This window comes from Cyclopterus lumpus, chromosome 7, assembly GCF_009769545.1.
Source record: "Cyclopterus lumpus isolate fCycLum1 chromosome 7, fCycLum1.pri, whole genome shotgun sequence".
NCBI lineage: Eukaryota > Metazoa > Chordata > Actinopteri > Perciformes > Cyclopteridae > Cyclopterus > Cyclopterus lumpus.
In genome coordinates this window covers 15,394,440-15,414,855 of record NC_046972.1, presented here as the reverse complement: position 1 = coordinate 15,414,855, position 20,416 = coordinate 15,394,440, and the positions used below count along the sequence as shown (strand labels likewise).

General features: G+C 41.4%; 1 protein-coding gene across 1 annotated transcript; it reads left to right on the top strand.

Annotated features, from left to right (window-relative positions):
* Positions 1–345: 345 nt before the first annotated feature.
* LOC117733290 (tubulin alpha chain-like) lies at positions 346–3,647 on the top strand. Its single transcript, XM_034536821.1, has 4 exons — positions 346–525; positions 1,427–1,649; positions 1,733–1,881; positions 2,622–3,647. The coding sequence occupies exons 1-4, from the start codon at positions 523–525 to the stop codon at positions 3,597–3,599; spliced, it is 1,353 nt and encodes a 450-aa protein (XP_034392712.1). The 5' UTR covers positions 346–522; the 3' UTR covers positions 3,600–3,647.
* Positions 3,648–20,416: the final 16,769 nt, after the last annotated feature.

Below are 20,416 nucleotides of genomic sequence, written 5' to 3'. Positions count from 1 at the left end.
AATTCAATAATTCTGAACGTTCTGAAATGTGCCATTCTGAATAATGAGTACTTTTACATTTTGTCCATTAATTGTATTCTAATAATACTTTTAGTCAAATGTTGACTGGTCGACTACATGTAGATACATTCTCTCTTTTATTGCATAGTGTACTTTAACATTTATAATACCTTTTTTTATTTGTATGAAAACTAAATCTTTAGAATTACTGATATATGTATCTGTTTGTTTTGTTATGAATACTATGTGTCTGGTATGTTCTGCTTCTCTTATTGTATGTATAAACGTGGACAGCAACTCTCACAGTCATGGGCAGTAACACTTAACCAATAGGAAAGAAGTTCTCGTGGCTCTCGACCAATAGGATTCAGTAGCTTCCCCCTGTAACGCCACTATAAAGAGCCTCCTCCAGCGAGGCTGGGTGTTGGCGTCTCACACAGCACTCCTTGAAGCGCAGCTGTGAGAGTTAAATCCGTCCAATCATCCTCATTTCCACCCCTTTCAGACAAAGCTTCAGGAAACATGGTGAGTGTGGAACAATGGGAAGTTTTCTTTCTTTTATTTAATCAGGCCCACGGCCCACATATCACACATTTTGAGCTAAATTTATCGGCATTAGTTAACAAATAGCTTGAGTTAATATTGCCTTGAAGGAAGTCTAATGTGAACAACAGTTATATGACGTCACGTTTTATTTGTGATTTTTAAGTGTTAACTTTCTAATAGAAAATGTAGAGCCTATAAACATATATACATACTAACTGTCAGTCTGCAGTGACCCAGTTGGGGTAACATTATATAATTAACTTAGTCTTGTCACATTCCTCTGTGCAGTTTTATCTTATATTATTAATATATTTTTTGTGTATTCAAGTAACGTTATGTTCTTAATATTGTGTATTATATTGATTTTCTTTTTATCTCCTAGTCTTTGTCTTATATTTCTATTTCGACCACCTCTTTGAAAGGGTTTTCCTAATATAATTAAGTAATCCAACACTTAATTTGTAATCTTTTCATGTGCTATTGCCTCTGAAAACTGTGTGTGCCTACGGAAAATATGACCACAGCTCTGTCTGGTTTTGGTAGACTAAAATGATCCTCCAGAGAGTGTTTATGAAGATTTATATTTAAATAATATTAGTTTTTCTCTCTATGTTTTTATTCATGGATGTTAAATCTCTTCCTCTGAATAAGCTGATTCATTTTAAGACTATAAATAGATGGGCAGCATGTGTCAGGTGACTTGGTCATGATGTTGTGTTATCTGGTACTTTACAAAGAGTCCTTTTATTTCTTCCTCCCTTTGGACCCCGCCCATCTTCAACATGTAATGATGACCTGAAGCATCTAATTAGACGTGGTCAAAACATATAGATGGCAATATTTAATGGTAGATGTCACCAATTGCTCGTTTCCCTTCCAGCGTGAGTGTATCTCGGTGCACGTTGGTCAGGCCGGCGTTCAGATTGGCAATGCCTGCTGGGAGCTTTACTGCCTGGAACATGGCATCCAGCCGGACGGACTGATGCCCAGTGGCAAGACCACAGGAGGAGCAGACGATTCCTTCAACACCTTCTTCAGTGAGACTGGAGCTGGAAAGCACGTCCCAAGAGCTGTCTTCGTGGACCTGGAGCCCACTGTCATTGGTAAACTCATTAAATACAGACCCCTCTTTTATTTCATCACATCAAACCCTCAAGTGATTTCTGATTTGAATCCGTCTCTTCAGATGAGGTGCGCAGTGGGACTTACCGCCAGCTGTTCCACCCCGAGCAGCTGATCACTGGCAAGGAGGATGCTGCCAACAACTACGCCCGTGGACACTACACCGTCGGCAAAGAGATCATTGAGCTGGTGCTGGACAGGACCCGCAAACTGGTGGGCAATTCAGAGCAGGAGAAGTTCCTCCCTAATCAGGCTGGAACACTTTGACAGTGTGGACTTGAACTCTGGTTCAAAGACTACAGTACAACCTTAAATTACAATGAACCTTCTTTTATATTGGGGTCACAATTCGAAGACTATCTCAAAATTTTGACAAATTGTATTGAGGTATCTACCTCACATTATTTTTATAATTCCCTCTCTAACATCTATTTTATATTGCTGTGAAAATATCTCTAAACGACTGCATTCATTGAAGTTTCTCGACAAAAAAAACATTTTACAAGATTGCATTTGAACTCTTCATGCCAACGTTATAATATACCGTCGCCCAATAACAATGTTTACTGAGCCAAATGCATCATAATGCAACCTCCATTAATATTTGCTGCCGGTGCCAATATTTAACCAAGCAGGACTGTTCTGCTCACTAATGTGACTCGCTGTCCTCCAACCGACTATTATCTCTCTCACAAACTTAAGCTGCAGCCCCTGAATTTAGACAACACGTGTGTAAAAGTTCTTCACCGCCGTCACGTATGTTTAGTTTTGGTTGAGTGTGCATGCCTGAGCAACAACGTGTGTATATATACAATGTTTTTTAAAATGCACAAATAAATCATGGTATTTCAAATTTGTCTTTCTCTGTTCAAATAAGCAATACATATATTTCAAGCCAAATAATTGTACTGCATCTCATATATGTGATTAGTGTGATCTCCCTCTGCCCTCAGGCTGAAAGGTGCGTCGGCCTTCAGGGCTTCCTGGTCTTCCACAGCTTCGGAGGTGGCACCGGCTCCGGTTTCACCTCCCTGCTGATGGAGCGTCTGTCTGTCGACTACGGCAAGAAGTCCAAGCTCGAGTTCTCCATCTACCCAGCTCCCCAGGTGTCCACCGCTGTGGTGGAGCCCTACAACGCCATCCTGACCACCCACACCACCCTGGAGCACTCCGACTGTGCCTTCATGGTCGATAACGAGGCCATCTACGATATCTGCCGTAGGAACCTCGATATTGAGCGCCCCTCTTACACCAACCTGAACAGGTTGATCAGTCAGATTGTGTCCTCCATCACTGCTTCTCTTCGTTTCGACGGTGCCCTCAATGTTGATCTGACAGAGTTCCAGACCAACTTGGTGCCATATCCCCGCATCCACTTCCCTCTGGCCACCTATGCCCCCGTCATCTCCACTGAGAAGGCGTACCATGAGCAGCTAACAGTGTCCGAAATCACCAACGCCTGCTTTGAGCCAGCCAATCAGTTGGTGAAATGTGACCCTCGCCACGGTAAATACATGGCTTGCTGCCTTTTGTACCGTGGTGATGTGGTGCCCAAAGATGTGAATGTTGCCATCGCCAACATCAAAACCAAGCGCTCCATCCAGTTCGTGGACTGGTGCCCCACTGGTTTCAAGGTTGGCATCAACTACCAGCCGCCCACTGTAGTTCCTGGTGGAGACCTGGCCAAGGTCCAGAGGGCTGTGTGCATGCTGAGCAACACCACTGCTATTGCAGAGGCCTGGGCTCGACTTGACCACAAGTTTGATCTGATGTACGCCAAGCGTGCCTTTGTTCACTGGTATGTGGGTGAAGGTATGGAGGAGGGAGAGTTCTCTGAGGCCAGAGAGGACATGGCAGCGCTGGAGAAGGATTATGAGGAAGTTGGAGCTGATACTTTGGGAGATGATGAGGAGGACGACGGAGAGTTTTAAACTGATCTGTACTCTTAACTTCAAAAATAAATTGTCTTGAGTAACTGCACTATTGTTCAATCTTTTTCATATACTGTTAACAGACCGTTACTCCGTACACAGAATTACAATAACTTAAAATGAAGGTACAATTACTAAGAAAGGAGGTGAATGCTAATAGTATAAAAAAATAAATAAAAATAAAGCACAGAACTGTGAGAACAGTATTGCGCTTCACAGTGAGTTTATAAAGTGCACTATACATTAAGAAAGCTGGTAGGAAAAGTTGTTATTGGAACAGTTACCCTGCTAACACTATATTCTAAGCCAGTATTGAACGTTTAACATAACTTAACTTTTTGACGTCACTAAATTGATTGTACTAAAAAGCAAGAAAGTATCTTGCTCCACTCCCTTCAGTCACATGGGGGCAGTGCTGTTCTAAGATTGTTGTACTCCTCAACATCGCTGACTACCCGACATTTTAGATTATTGCAATATACTATGTGCAGTTCTCAGATTTACTAGATGTGTGCTTTATTCTTGAGTTGCCTGAGAAGAACACCTGGCTATTTGAGATCTTTATTACTGATGCTGATTTTATAGAGAAGCGACAGGGATTCAATACTTTAATGTTCAGAATCCCCAAAACCAAATCTCAAAGAAAAATATTTAATAACAATGTTTTCTCAATAAATGTGGACCTCTGGTGGTGGTAGAGGGCACAACACTTGTGTAATATTTATTTATTGGATGTCAAATGTAATGAACTATTTAGAGTGGCGAACACAAGACAATGTTTTTCTCTCCCAATTAAAAGAAATATGCCATGATATGATTTTCCAAGAAACCGCATTGTCAAAATGAGATTGAGACATCTGTCATTCCCCCAAAAGGAACTGTACCTAAAGATTAAAAAGAAATGCCTCCACCGTGACCAGATGCATCAGTATTATTATTGGGTAATGTATATTTTATCAGTCACATCTTTTAGTTTAGATACTTTAAGCACGTTTAGCTGATTATACTTTACTAATACTAATGTATTGTATAGTACTTAATATGCCAGTCATTTCTGGCATTCCCTTTTCACGTTAAGGGAAGACACTACAGGTGAACAGGGTAAAAACCATACCAATACATACCAACGTCCCCAGTTTCTAAAATTGTTGTTTTAAATATGGAAATGAAACTAACTTTTGGTGAATTTAGGAGTATTCTACAGATGCAAATAGACAAAGTGTAGTACAACACCTTAATGTATGTTTCGGATGTTTTCTTTCCACTTATCTCAAAGAAAACATGTCATGGAGGAAGAACCACCCAATAATAAACCAAACAATGTTTTAGCCTCGGTTGTCTCCAGAAAAATGTTGAAGGTGATCCATCAGGAGAGAAGACAGAGGATGTCAGGCAGGTCTATTCAATTTTCAATTCTATTCAGTTTATTTTGTATAGCCCAAAATCACAAATTACAAATTTGCCTCAGAGGGCTTTACAATCTGTACACATACGACATCCCTGTCCCTGGACCTCACATCGGATCAGGAAAAACTCCCCAAAAAATAGAAAAAAAACTTTCACAGGAAACCTTCAGGAGAGCAACAGAGGAGGATCCCTCTCCCCGGATTCAACACATTTATTTCGATAGAAATGTATGAATAATTACAGTTCAACAATCTGATTTAATCTGATTTAATACTGGGAATTTTCCATAAAAAACTAATACAGCCTATGCAAAATCAAACATGTTTCATTATCTTTGCTCAGCACCACTGAACTCAAAGCTTCGACTGATGTGCTGGAAACTTTATTTCAACAATATTTATGTCAGTAAGTAGATTTTTGCAGCAGGAACACGTGACCTCCTGTCTGACTCTCCACCATCTGGCTTTCAAAGAATGAGAGAGCAGATGAAATAGAGGTCATCATGTGAATAACAGGGCAAGTCATGGGGAGGTTACAGTGGTCATTCAGGCTAAATACAGTGTGATGGTCCAGTGGTGTGAGAGCGGTTTTAGGGTGTCTTTAGCCTCACGCAGGCTCAGTGATAATTGTCATCAACTGCTGCTTTACTGCTTTGTTCCCACGCATTTTCTCTCTTTTTTTTTCTCCTACAGGTGAATAATTACGCAGAGGACAAGTTTGTCATCATCATCTTCATCAACTCCCCTCCTCTCTCTCTGTCTCTCTCTCTCTCTCTCTTTTTCCCACAAGGCCTGGTTAGACTGTGGACCAAGGTATGTGAGAAATATTTGCTTCGTAACCCATTTGTGTCAATTAAAAAACACTTAAAGGTCACTTAATGTGAAGCGCTCTCACCATCTCGAGTTCACATGAACTGAAATGTGCCCTATAGATCTGCACGTCCAGCTCACTGAAGGAGAATCAAAGTTGGATGTCTATAGTGTGTTTTAATGCAGTCAACCTGTTGCCATTCTATAGCATAATGCAGATTATTATTTACTCAGGATATGCTTGCAAAAATAGGTAATAGGTAACCAGCTCTCACCTCCTCAAGAGTCTCTTCTTTCTTGCGTGAAATTACAGACGACAGTGAGTGTGCTCTTCTGTTCAGCCTTTTAATTGCATTACTTCCTGTTTATGGATATATTACTAACTGTTAGAGAGAGTGTGTGTGTGTGTGTTTGTGTGTGTGTGTGTGTGTGTGTGTGTGCATGGAGAGGAAGAAAGATTTAGTTTTAAAACCAAAGCTTATATATTGAAGTTGAAATATGCGAGAATGATATGTAACAACACTAAATGTCAACTGCCACACACGTGGGACGCTAATGCTAAGGTTTATGCCCCCCCCCCACACACACACACACACGCAGACACACGCACGCACACACACACACACACACACACACACACACACTCTCTCAGTGCGCCTTCTGTTGGAGCCAAACTCCTAATCTGAATTAAATGCTGAACATGTCTGCCTGTGGCAGGGTGCGCCAGACGAGTCTAAGCTCGCCATACAATGATCTTAACGTGTAGGGATGGAGGCCCCTCATACCCCCCCCCTTCCCTCCCCTCAATCAACCCCCCTCACCTGGCCCCCTGCATACCTTTGACACACACAGACAAAGAACTCTGTTTCAGGGACATGAAGCCAAGTTGGTCCTTCAGCAAAACATCCATGTAAAATGTATCTTCATATTTAGACTTTGATTGCATTTGTGCTGATATATAGTTGAACTTTATGTGTTCTATCAGCATTTATTCGTGTCAAGCTCAACTGCATTTTCTTCTAAATAGAAGTCCATGTCATCGTTTATTGCATCACAGCACTGCTCCAGGAGCTGTTTTTAGCTAAACAGGCAGTGTGGAGGAAGCATCCACCTGCACTGCAGCCAGTTCAGCATGCAGTTCCGTTGAAGGCCACTAGGTGTCAGCTAAAACAATCTCAGACTACATTCAAGTAAACTCCTAACTTGTGCCACTTTAACATTAACAAAATAAAACAGTGATTGTAAATCACTTAGAATCTGTTTTACTTCATGGTTAATTAAATACTATCTCACAGTTTCTCTTAACTTGTCCAGCTTGCTTAATGTAGAGCCTGATGTCTATCCCTCACTTTTTAAATTCTACCATATCTCTCATTTTCCTTCTTCACCCTATTTCTAACTTCCTGTGTTTGGTTTTGTGTCTCTTTCCCTTTTTATCTTTCTATCTCCCTCGATCGTCCTTTTGTCTGTCTCCAGAAAGCAGCCCGACTCGTCTCTTTGTCCTCTTTCGGATGCCAGCAGACTTCAAAGTAAGCGAGCTCTATGAAGGGAAAGGAGGTGAAAGAGACACTGGTGAGAGAGAGAGAGAGAGAGAGAGAGAGCGAGAGAGAGAGAGAGATGGAAGTAAGGAGAGAGTGAGCAGGTCAAAGAGAGGAAAAAGGCTGCAGTCTAAAGTACAAATAATCCTCATTTAATACCTGTGGCGACTTTGCAACTACACAAAAACAGAATCATCATCAATATTCTTCAACTTGCAACATTTTATTAAAGTAATATTGGGTAACTGTAACGAAGATAATATCACTCATAACGTTTCTTTTTGCTCTTTTCAGAAGACAAGTTTTTTTTCCCATGCGGGCAATAAAGTTTGCATTTTATTATCTATAGCGATCTAAAAACTGAGGCCTGTGACGTTTTGCTCTCTTAAAGCTTTGTCAAACCGCCAACAGTGTGTAGCTCATGAAACAAAATGCTGTCTTGATAATCTCAGCTAATGTATCCAGACTTCCTGTGCCGATCTGGCTGGTAAATTAGCTTGCAGTTTGCAAATGACTTTGTCAGCTAACGTTACGAAGCAACCGACACCAGACCATGCAGCGTGGCTAAGTTACAGTTAGCTGTAAAGCAACATACTATCTGAGTGGATATGTTAGTTGGCTAGCTTTCTAAATTACTTCACCAGCTGGCGTGATCTATGTTACTAACTGTATTATGACAAACAGATTAGCAGTTTCTCCCTGTTTCCAGGGGTTGTGCTAAACAAAGCTAATCAGTTGCTGGCTGTATGTTAACATTTTCCAACCGGCCACCGTCAGTCCAACAACCATCGATAGCCGATACATATTCACGCGAGTGTGTGCAGCCCTTCGCAAGAGGCAGGGGAGTCCTGCGGACATTGAATTCGATTCAATTTAATTAAATCTATTTTGTATAGCCCAAAATCACACATTTGCATCAGAGGGCTTTACAATCTGTACACATACAGCATCCTCTGTCCCAGGACCTCACATCGGTTCAGGAAAAACATTTAACCGGGAGAAAAAGAGAAGAAACGTTCTGGAGAAAATAACAGCAACAGTGGATGTAATAGACTAATAATGATAATCAAAGACGTAATGATATTGGCAATACTAATAGCAATGCAATTGTTAACATGCTTATTAAAACCCAATTTAATCTTCCCATTCAAGTGTGATATCTTTGTTGTATTAGTGAACATTGTAGCCTGATAATGGTACTCGAGGAAAGGTCAGGGGGTCACCACATATCTTTCTCTGGTCTGAAGTGTTGTCTGGATGGTTGGACCGACTGACCCACAGGCATCGTTGACATCAAGCTCTGATCTTACGGGCAGTAAAAGCAGAACTCATATGGGGAGAGAGAAAGAGAGAGAGAGAGGGCCCACCAGGAGTGTGGTTTGAAGTGTCTCGTTGGAGGACACAAAGAGAAGGGCATGTAGGTACCTGCCTCACACACACATTTGAGTCCACTGTCAACCCCAAACATCCCCTCCCCGGCCCACAGCACATCAAACATATCCGCCCTCAGCACTGTGTGTGACATTTATGTGTGTGCATGGGTTTGTGTGTGTGTGTGTCTGGAAGTCCTATCTCCAGAATGGGAGGCGGCACACTTGAGGAATGCTTGGAATAGACTCACAGTATTTACTCAACACTGTTATCATCTGAATATACTGAAGTTATGGCTGCAAAAGAAAAGAAAAAATGAACTATGTGCATGTGTGTGTGCTTGTGTGTAGCATGTGATGATAAGAGCATTAAGTTTTGACTGAAGACAGATACTAACAGATGGATTTAGATAAAAGCATCTAGTCTTCACTAAACGATGAGAACAGGAAGTTTGCAGAGCTGCTCCTCTGACTAGCAATTTGTTTACCTGTCAGATTGAATTATATTCAAACTCTTGCAAAATTAACAACACAGGTTGCCAATCAAATATGAGAACGCTGTATGCCAACTGTTTTAATATCAAATATTGTTTTTTCATTATTATTTCAGTGTGGAAAGTTTGTGCGTGCGTGCGTGTCTGTACGTCTTGATGTCTGTCTCCATACATCCTCTCTGGGAAAGTTCCTGGGAAAGCCCAGTGTCTCGAGTGCATGTATGCGTGCGTGCGTGCGTGCGTGCGTGCGTGCGTGCGTGCGTGCGTGCATGCGTGCGTGTGTGTGTGTGTGTGCGTGTGTATGGACCAGCAGGGGGTAAGTCGTTCAATTGATGGAGCAGTTAGCAGTTGCCGCGACAACATGTGGATTAGTGGGGTGAAACGACAAGCCCTCTTTCTTCCTCTTTACTTGTCTCTTTATTCTCATGCTCTTTTCTCTTCCCCAGGATTTCTCTTGACTCTGTTGTCCAAAAGATCTCAATTCCTCTTTGTTTATATGCATTCAATAAATACTTCAAGACTTTGATGGAACGTTTATTTGCTTTCTTTGTGAGAGTTAGTTTGAAATTATGTGCATTGCGGTGTAACAGAGCTAGAGCCTTAGCTTAGCATAAAGACTGGAAACAGGGAGAAACAGCTGGCCTGGCTCTGTCCAAAGTTAAAAACATAAACCAGCCATCTTGTTTAGTCTGAAAATTACAATATCAAAGACCTCTGTTTTGTTCTTTTTGGCGGTTCCTTTGGTGATGAGTGGTAATAACAGGTGTTTTTTAATGACACTTCACAGAGATTTATTTTTGCATTTCAGTGTGAGTAAAAAACAGTCTGTGATGGTAGTTTAATGCAACTGCTTTGATGTGCACTGTGCTATTTCAACATCAATCTGCTCCATATATTTATTTTCTGCTGCTGTGTTTAAGGTCTACGTTTGGATGTAAAAAATAAATATAAACAAGCATTTGAAGACATCAACCCTGGTTGGAAACTGTCATTTATATAAATAAAAAAAAATATGAATGAACATTGGTGTAACTTGCAGCTGTAAACTGGAGCACACAAACCACACAAGTTCATTTCAATTCAGTTTATTTTGTATAGCCCAATATCACAAATTACAAATTTGCCTCAGAGGGCTTTACAATCTGTACACATACGACATCCCTGACCTTTGACCTCACATCGGATCAGGAAAAACTCCCCAAAAATAACCTTTCACAGGGGAAAAAGGGAAGAAACCTTCAGGAGAGCAACAGAGGAGGATCCCTCTCCCCGGATGGACAGAAGCAATATATGACATGTGTACAGAATGAACAACAAGTGTGTCCGGTGTGACCCGCGAGCCTCCAAACAGCCGGTGGAATGTTCTAGTGTGTCAGTGAATGAAGCTCTGCTGCATTAACACACTGCCTCTAGAGTCCTTTAAACTACAGGAGGTCACTGACCCTGCCTGTGTGTGTGTGTGTGTGTGTGTGTGTGTGTGTGTGTGTGTGTGTGTGTGTGTGTGTGTGTGCGTGCGTGTGTGTGTGTGTGTGTGTGTGTGAGAAAGAGGCAGACAGCAGTCCACAGGTCAGAGTTCAGCATGTGTTTGACAGACGATGGAGGAAGTAGATGTGTGAGGTTTCTGGACTCTGGACTAGACTGGGCACAAACATGGCAGTAATTTCACCTGCCTTACGTATCTTCTTCTTTTTATTCTTTCTTTTATCACCACAAAAGGATTTTTTTTTTTTACATATAAACATCCTTTCAAGCCAAAAGGCCTGTGAATACTACTTTGACTCACCTGAGCATCTGTTATCTAAATGTGTGTGTGTGTGTGTGTGTGTGTGTGTGTGTGTGTGTGTGTGTGTGTGTGTGTGTGTGGAAAAGAAACCCTTTCATCTTCTAAAGTGGTTCCTGTAAAGCTTGATTAGATGGCGGTGCTCCAGAGTCCATGGGAAAACACACACACAGAAACACACAGCTGCTCAGGTGTTCCCTAGAGGTGTGTAAACTTCAATAGAGTCTGTGTATGGAGCGGGATGTTTTTAGCAGATTTTATTTCCCAAAAAGCAATCATGTAGCGATCTCTGGTGCTCTAAACTATACCTTTTGTCACAAAGTAGCTTCTGCTCTATCCGTACAATTCCTCAACTTGTTGAAATTATACACTTTTATTCACACTCTGTAAAAAAATTCAACAAACTTATTTTAAGCCAAACCATGAGGTTTTTCCAGACCTAACCAAGCAGTTTGGTTGCCGAAATGTAATTAAGTAGATGTTTAGTTTTTTATAGCTACGTCTGTGATTTAGTTTTTTCATTTGGCTGCTCACAAGTAACACACAGACACTGGGCCTCTGAAGGACCCAGGAGCCTCTTCACCTTTTAATCCATCCTTGACGCTCGGCCAGTTCTCGACTGGAGAAAGAAACACACACCAAACACAAAAATAAACTTAAAAGTGCATCACAAACAACAGTTTTTTAAAATACCAGCTATATTGTTACCCAAGTAACTCAGAAAACAACTGCCCTCCCATTTCAGCTATTCAATCAGAGAAAGAAATTTAGAAAGGACAACTTATTCCGAGGGCCGACAGCAGCTTCCGGTGGTTTCAAACAGAAGACGGTTGAGTAACAGAAGATCATTCTGGTGTCTTTTCTTCTTGACATGAGCCATTTAGAGTTGAAGAAAGTGTGTGTGTTGAGATGGAATACTGAGTGGACACACTGTCTCTCTCACACACCGACCGACAGCAGGTCTGCATGGGATGGTCTGACGTGACAGAGAAAGAGAGAGAGGAGGATGGATGATAAGCACAGAAGAATGACAGGCCGCCTACTGAGTCCTGGAGTTTAAGCAGACAAACACACATTTGTATACAAAATCTCCTAAAAAGGATTTTACTGTGTATCTGTGACGCTAACAATTTCAAACTGTGAGTAAAACCAGTGAGAACTTTAACAAGATATTGCAAGTTTAATACTACCTGCAGGTTTTCCCCTACCAATAGAAGTCTCAGGCCAAATCACCTTTCGCAACGTAATCTTTATACGACAAAATAAACTTAACTCAACATCCATTTTCGAGCTTTTTGAGAGCTTTCAACCACATTTCACAGTCTTCATCAGCAAATGTAGTTTGCTCAGTTGTCATGGGGTCAACCCAGTTGTCATCATGTGACCTGCTAACTATTTAACTAGAGTGACATAATAACAGGTGGTTGAACAGTTTGAAACATGTGGTTAACGTTTCAAATTGAACCCCAACCCTCCAAAAAACAACAACAAAAATAAAGGTTCAGTAAAAAGCATCATGGTTTGGCTTAAATTGAATTAAAACAAAGCAAAACACACTGAAGCCACTGCCAAAGAACTAGGGCAGAGTGCATTGTATCTTTCTCTCTTTTGGTTTGCAGAAACATACCATCTTTTTATGGTTCGGTCAAAACCTGGCCGACACAGACTCTTATCCCCTCCTCTATGTTACATTAACGTTTTAACATCTGTGTCCATGCGTTAGCACACACCTTTTAGATTATTTCCTCAGACATTGCACATAATATGTATACTTCATACTGTGAACTTCTGCACATCCCCATGACAATATTACTATTACTAGAACTGTTTATCTCTTTCATTTTAAAACAAATAAATTGTACATATTTGTAAGGCTTTTTATCATATTTGTATTGTGCATTCTTCTATTCCATATCTATATTTCTTGACTTTTGTAGTGTAGTGTGTGTACCTTTATTTTGTGTTTTCTCCTACTCTGTTTATTGTTATGCATCAATACACTAAAGCAGATTTTGTGAATGAGAAAACCTTCTCTAAAATTAACTGGATTCTGATTCTGACAAAGTAAAACAATTGGCGAGTCAATACAAGGTTTCACTTAAAATGTCACATATCAAACACGCTTATCCACATTATATTTGATTAAAATGATTAAATCCTGTGAAATTCATTCTGGATATTCAACATGTTCAAGCAAGTTATGCAATAACAATCATGAATCAATACCACGAATCATTTCATATTCCCAATTCAAACCTTTGTGGAATTCCTCTTTCTCCGTGTGCCTACATGAGCTGAGTGTGTGGCCGCCTCTGTCTGTCTGTCTATTTGTCTGTCTGACTATTTGTCTGTCAGTCTGTCTGTCTGTCTGCCTGTCTGTCTGTCTGTCTGTCTGTCTGTCTGTCTGTCTGTCTGTCTGTCTGTCTGTCTGCCTGTCTGTCTGTCTGTCTGCCTGTTTATCTGTTTGTGTGAGTTTATTTTCCATTTGTTGTTTTGCTACTGGGTTAGTGTAATGATGCATGTCAACATTAATGACACAGTAAAGAAACAAAGAGGCTTGATTTTTTTCCACTTATAAGATGGAGTGATGGGGAGGAAAAAGGGAAAAAGAATAGCATTGAAGGTAAGACAGAAAGCTGACTAGAGAATGAAGGAAGCTGTGGGGAAAATAAATACAAGTCTAAAGCAAGCAGGGAGGAAAGAAGTGAGCGAGCAAAGAAGGAGAAGAGAGTAATGAATTCCCCGAAACATCTATCATCCTTGTATGATGGCTTTATTTGAACCAATTAATGAACCGTGATGATTGCTCAAACAAACCGATTCAAACGCGAAACATTGGTAGAAGTTGTGCCCTCCTCCAACCACCGGGGACGGGCCAAACGAGAGAAAGGGGGAGGGAGGGGGCCCGCAGAGTGAGTTGGAATAGGTGCCTGGTGGAGCGACACGGAGAGAAAGAGGACTGAAACCTTAACACACCGCTCTCCGGGACTAAAAAAAACTCCTATTCCTCTCTTTCTGGCAACATATCTCTCTCACTTTCCCCCCACCAATGCCTCTCTCCTACACGCGCTAACGGCTCACCTCTCCTCAAACTCTGAGTGATTCGCTCCTCTGACTTGTTTCACCCCCCTCGGACCGGATCGAGCGAACAGGTGGAGATGATGGCGAGTGGAGCGGCTCCGCGGGTCGCGCTGCTGCTGTGGCCGCTGCTAGTGACCTGCTGTCACTTGGTGTCGGCACAGGAGCTGTCGACCAACGGGGTGAACGGATACAGCCTGCACCCACCCTACTTTAACCTGGCCGAGGGCACCAAAATCACTGCCACGGCCACCTGTGGGGAGGACGACACCGGCAGAACCGTGCAGGACCTGTACTGCAAGCTGGTGGGAGGCCCGGTGTCCGGAGACCCGAGCCAGACCATCCGGGTGAGCACTCTATAAACTAATCTAATTCCTATTAGGAGCACTACTATTACCGAATAATATCTACTGCTCAATACTTGATTGGATCCAATGGCATTTTGTTTTCCATGATGTTACTTATAGTCAATGTTATTTCAGTTGTCCTTCATAGTCTGTTACGGTGTTGCATGCTCAATTGTGAATTTCAATTGAGGCTCCGAGTGTGTCTGTGGTGGTCGACAGTAGCCTTACAGTGACTGGTGTCCCTGTAGTGTGTCTGTAAGGCAGCATTGAACACTCATTCCTTTAATATGTGTCCGCACCTATAAGGATCTTATCCTTCTTTGTTGCTTCATCAGTCTACTTTCAGGACTTAATGGAATCAGATGTAGGTTATATGATGACATGATGATCTTCACGTTTCATAGTGTACTTAAAAAAACAAAGTACTACACAAGTTTTGCAGCAGTTTTCTGTCACGAAACTGCATGTTTTGATCCAGTTTTTCTATGTTCGACTTTATGAGAACGCTAACCTGCACACTTCACTGCATTCCGAGTAGAGGGTTGAACAGAGGGGGTCAGCAGTGTGCATGCATCTCCAACTGCTCTGCCAAGTCATTATTTCATGCACTGCTTCCTTTGTAGGACTTGGCAACAATTAACACAGGCCACTTTTATAAGGACAGGCAACATTTCACTTAGAGGGGATACAGAAATTCAGCTACCACATCATGCTTTACGATTTTATAGATGAGTTTTTAATGTGATGACGAGCTTGTAAAAACCATTGTGTGTCTGAAGTTTGAGCCTCCAGGAATCACCAGCTAGCCCAACGGATTATTGCATGGGTTAACCATTAATAGCAACTGTCTGGGCAATAACATGCAGGCGTATTGCCTCCCTCTCTCACCGGTTGTGGCCTTTCCTCACAGTGACTGACGTATGTCTTCAAATCAGACAAAGTTTTTCTGCAAGATTATTACGCCCAGAGTGAATGCCACTTCCTCTGGTGGTGATTCATAAGTCAGGAGGGAACAGAGGGATTCGATCACTTATAAATCCTTCGCTGATGTTCGGTGTTTGGAAAACAAGTGACATGCATGCTAAAAAGTACCTTGTGAACTGAAATGAAAAGAAATCAGACATGAAGATAAAGATGGGTTGTTGAGATAAATGTGAGATTGGTGAGAATGAACAGGAGTCTGAAGTGTCATTTGAATGTAAAGACTAAGAATGAAGCAAACTTTTTTTGACTAAGTAATTAATTTTACTGAGTAATTATCTTTAATTCAACTGGTAATTTGGCGCTCTGGTGTTCTCTGCAGTACTTGATCCTGACCACATTTTATTTACTTCAGCGTGATTATAACCAAATATTATCTTATCAGAGTTTTCTTTCAGCCTTTCTCTGCCTCAAGTGGTGAGGTTGGTGCATAGTTAGCTCAGGAAATCTCAAAATGAACCCAAGAAATCTGGTCATTAGCTCGAGGAATGGCGCATTATGTGTTTGGGCAAAGAGGTTTAACCCACTTTGCTGGGCTATTGTGGCTTGGGCCACTCACTTTTCTGTGCTGAGGTTAATCCTGTTTTGATTTGACAGCAAGCCGCAGAGTGTTTGTATTAATTAAAAACTGCAGGAGGAGGACTGTAGTGTGTGTGTGGTGTGGCAGAAAGCTCAGGACATTTACCCAGAAGACCGCTGCCCGTGTGAAACCAGAATTTGTCTCTGTCACCGCATCTTTTCCAAAGCAAAGCCAAGTAGTTTTGTTGCTTGAACATTGCATGAGAGGCACAGGTGCACTGATCACTCTCATGTTGCTGGACATCTGTAGGAAAACACACACAAAAAATACAAAAGTACTTTTCATAACTACATCCTTTGAATGAGGATACGTTGCACCAAGAATTGTACCAGTTACTCATGATAGGTGTCACTGGGAACTTAGGCTGTACAAACAAGTACATGTTAATGTTGGTGAAGTATCATGAAATACTGATGCCATGTAAGATGGAAGCAGAAAACAGAAATGAATGTGACCTAGAAAGACTTTGAGGAAACATGAGAAAAGCTGTGCATTATGTTAAGAGAGGAAAAAAAGATTGATTACATAAAGTGGCAGGTGTTGACTGAGCAACACTTTGTCTCCCTCTGAGTGAGGAATCCAGGTCCTCAGGGCAATGCTGCTGCAGAGCTTTGCTCATTGACCTAACAGTGGATGGAAGGAAAGAAATGGGAATAGAGGTGAAAAATGGTTGAGAGAGAGAGAGAGAGAGAGAGAGAGCTCTAAATGTTCATTTCCAGGTGGTCTTTTTGTTGACAAGAGAGGATTGAGCATGTGCTGTGAAAGAAAACTGATAAAAAGAGAACGAAATAGCGTGAAAGGGTGTTTGACAGCCAGGCAGAAATAAAGAAGCAGACTCCCTGACATCTCACTGTGCTAAACAACGTGAGTTGTTCTTTTAAGATGTCACAAACGTGGGTATGAAATCAGCTGTGTCATTGTTAGCTGTTGAAAGCTCACATCCTGAGAAGCATCTTCATTTGCCTGCGTTCAGCTGCTCACTGGAGGTGATTTTCTACCTTCTTTAGTGCCTTCAAGTCGTTGTGAACTGCTTTGTGGTCTCAGATTTTACAGACAACATGAGCAATTAGTATTGAAGGATATATTTAGATAACTATAAGGGGACAATATAAGTGGACTCCAACCAAGTGGTCAGTGGCGAGAGTGATGAAGGTAATAGTAACATGGACCTAAATTGAAGAGAAGGATTTTTAATTTTCAGTACACAGACTAATTTTAGGCTCAACGAGATTCACACAAATGTAAAAAGAAGGAAGTCAGGGGACAGGAGAGGGTGTTTGGGGGAGGGGTGGAGGGGTGGAGGGGGATAGAGTCAGATCGTAAGCAGTGACCTCTGACCACAGTGATAACATCTCCTAACTCAGGCTTTTGTTCAGGTCCACACTTGTTTAGTTTATGCTAACGCTTACATAGCCAGCAGTGGTCGGGTTAAACGCTCTGACAAACAAACTGGATTAGCCAAGAATGAAGAGAGGCTTTAGAAACCAAAGAGGTGGCGTGGACACTTCTAGTGGACTTGAGTCCAATGGCATCACATGGCGGACCCGAAAGTTGTTCTTCCATGGTTTGTCCACTGTGTCAAATTAGCTTCAAATCGCTCTTCCCGTGTGCTTGGTGTAGACCGAGTTATTACCGTGTAACGTCAGAGTGTGTTTAGTTTTCACCTTGTCGAGGTATCAATAAGGAGGCGACATCGAGGCAACAGCACTGGCGGTTGACAGGACTTTTTATTTTTTTATTGGTGCAATAAAACATGACAAAAAGACAGACAAGTACAGTACAGTACAGTACACAACAACAGTTAATATTAAACTGGAAGGTTGAGTTGGCCAATGTTTGTGACATGACTAGTAAGATTAGGTCAGGTATGTCTATAACAAGGAGAGCTACGTAATGACCACAAAAAGGGGGTAGAAGAAAAATAAACGATATTAATGATAATTAATAACAATAAAGAAAACGGAGGATGTGGCCGATTTTAATTAATGTGTTGTGTGTCTTTGTTTGTTTTGTGGGAGGCCTATGGCCAGCATGCCAGAGAGGAGGGGGTAGGGGGAGGTGCATGCTGGCTCGGGAATGGCAGTAGGTAGCTGCACAACAGAGTCCACCATGCTTTCATTATAAAAAGGAAAAAATAAATGTTCTCACGATAGACCATCCACAGACCCATCGGAGGGGAACGGTCCACAACTAAACTTCCCATCCAGCATCAGTCCCAGACCCTAAGGAGCCGGTCCAATGTTGATTTTGTTTTTGCATTTCCATCTGGACAGAGTATTTTAAAATCGTGCTTGTGTAAACACAGTTTACAGAAGTACCCATGTACAGTACGTGTGGAGACGTATCTAAGATTGTGTGAAATTGCTAAAAAGCTCCTTCCAGACATTTAGACAGCACAATAGAAGCCTCACTGTTACAGTAACCTGAGTGGAGTCGCTCGGCGCTGGAATATAAGTAACTTGAACCTGGTAGCTTCGGGGACAAACAGTTCTTTTTCATATTGTTTACTGTGACTCTGAAACACTGGCTTGGGTGGTTAGATAGGGCTGTAACTTAAGGTCTGAGGGGTCAAATCCCACAATAATCACTGTGTGTTAATCACTACTTACATCATGCCATGGTGTCTATGAGTAAGTTCAGTCCCAGACTTTTTTTAATGAGATATAATGAGATAATCCAACCAAAGACGACAGCAAGTGTCTCATTGATTAAAACTCAGTGGACGCACCTGGTGTATCAACTGAATGGAGTCAAACCCTGCAGACTCTCATTTGGTACATGGAAGCTCTCGTGTATCCTCTGTGACATTTGATGAAATATCTAATGATCTAAGCATAACTCAAAGAACACAAAATGCAAGGATGTTGGTGAAAATCTTAGACACGCATGAGACACATGGCATGGTGCTTTGAATTGTATCCCCAAGGTAAACTGTAAGGACGGTGCATCACGCTGTGGGGAAAATGTGATTGAAACAGCGAGGTCTCAAGTATGACCTTTTAGATTTGATACTGGACACAGTGAAGTTTCACAAAAGCTTTATAACAGTAACCTTATCTACTCAACTACTGCACTGATATTTCCATATTCAAATCGCAAATCAAAACCCACCTGTTCAGAACTGCTTTTAATGTGTGATTGTTTGCTCCATGTTTTTATTATTTTTATTTATTAGGGTCTGAGCGACTGAGAAAGTCCTTATTTGTTTTACCTGTATTTTAGTTATTCTTATTTATTATTTTAGCTTTTAGGATGTTATAATTATGTGAAGTGTCTTTGAGTATCACGAAAAGCGCTATATAAATTCAATGCATTATTATTATTATCAACTAAAGAGTAAAACTTTATACATCTCTGTCTTTTCAGGGACAATACTGTGACACCTGCAGCCAGGGCGACAGCGATCGCGCGCACCCCATCACCAACGCTGTCGACGGAACGGAGCGGTGGTGGCAGAGCCCGCCTCTGTCCCGCAGCACAGAGTACAACGAGGTGAACGTCACCCTGGACCTCGGACAGGTAGGACTCATTTAAATCTACATGCTGAACCACACCTATGCATATTGTCTATTTAGTTTAGTTTTGCTGGTCAATCTATGGTTGCGTTGAAGAAGCTATTTCCCAAAGCGGCTGCGGCACCAGCTCTGCCAATATTTTTTTAACGGTATACACTTTCATTCTTCTTATTGGGAGTGGCGTGTTTGCCGCCCAGTCCCCCGTCCCTCTAATTTTGTCATTAATATAAATAGTCAACTCTACAATATCGCCTTAATATCGATGTTGAGGTATTCGGTGAAAAATATCATCATGTTTGGTTTTCTCCATATCGCCCAGCCCTAACACAGCAGCAAAGCGTAGATAACCCAATTACAATTTAAACTGTTGTGGATTGTGGTTCCAAAATGTTTTGCCCCATCATGATTTGTGGTGGGTCACATGCACAAAACGTGGCATGTTTTACAGGTGTCTCTTGAATTGTTGAATGTGTTGTATGCTCTAGGATTTCTGAACAGTAAATAGTCTTTGAGGACTGTGCAATGGTGTTAATCATGCTGTGTGAGTGTTGTCTAGTATTCAAGCTTGACGGAATGATTCAGGATCAGTGTCTTTATTAGACATTTAGTACAATTAGAGTACATTTATTCACCTTAAATTCTGTTCTTGGTTCTCATTGACTTGTGCTGGAAATGTGACATTTTTTTGTTGCTGCCTTTTCAACTGATACATATCCAATTATCTCAGATATTTTATTTAACTACAATTGAGGCTGATTGGTTTTCATCCAAAGCCACTTGTAGTGAAGTCGCCCTCACAAACATGTGTTAGCTGCTGGTAAACTCTGCGCTACCTCATAGTAATAAACAGCTCTTCCTGGCCCTCTTTGATAAATAATGTGAAATTCATCTGAGCCCATTAACTGATTTAGTTGCTCA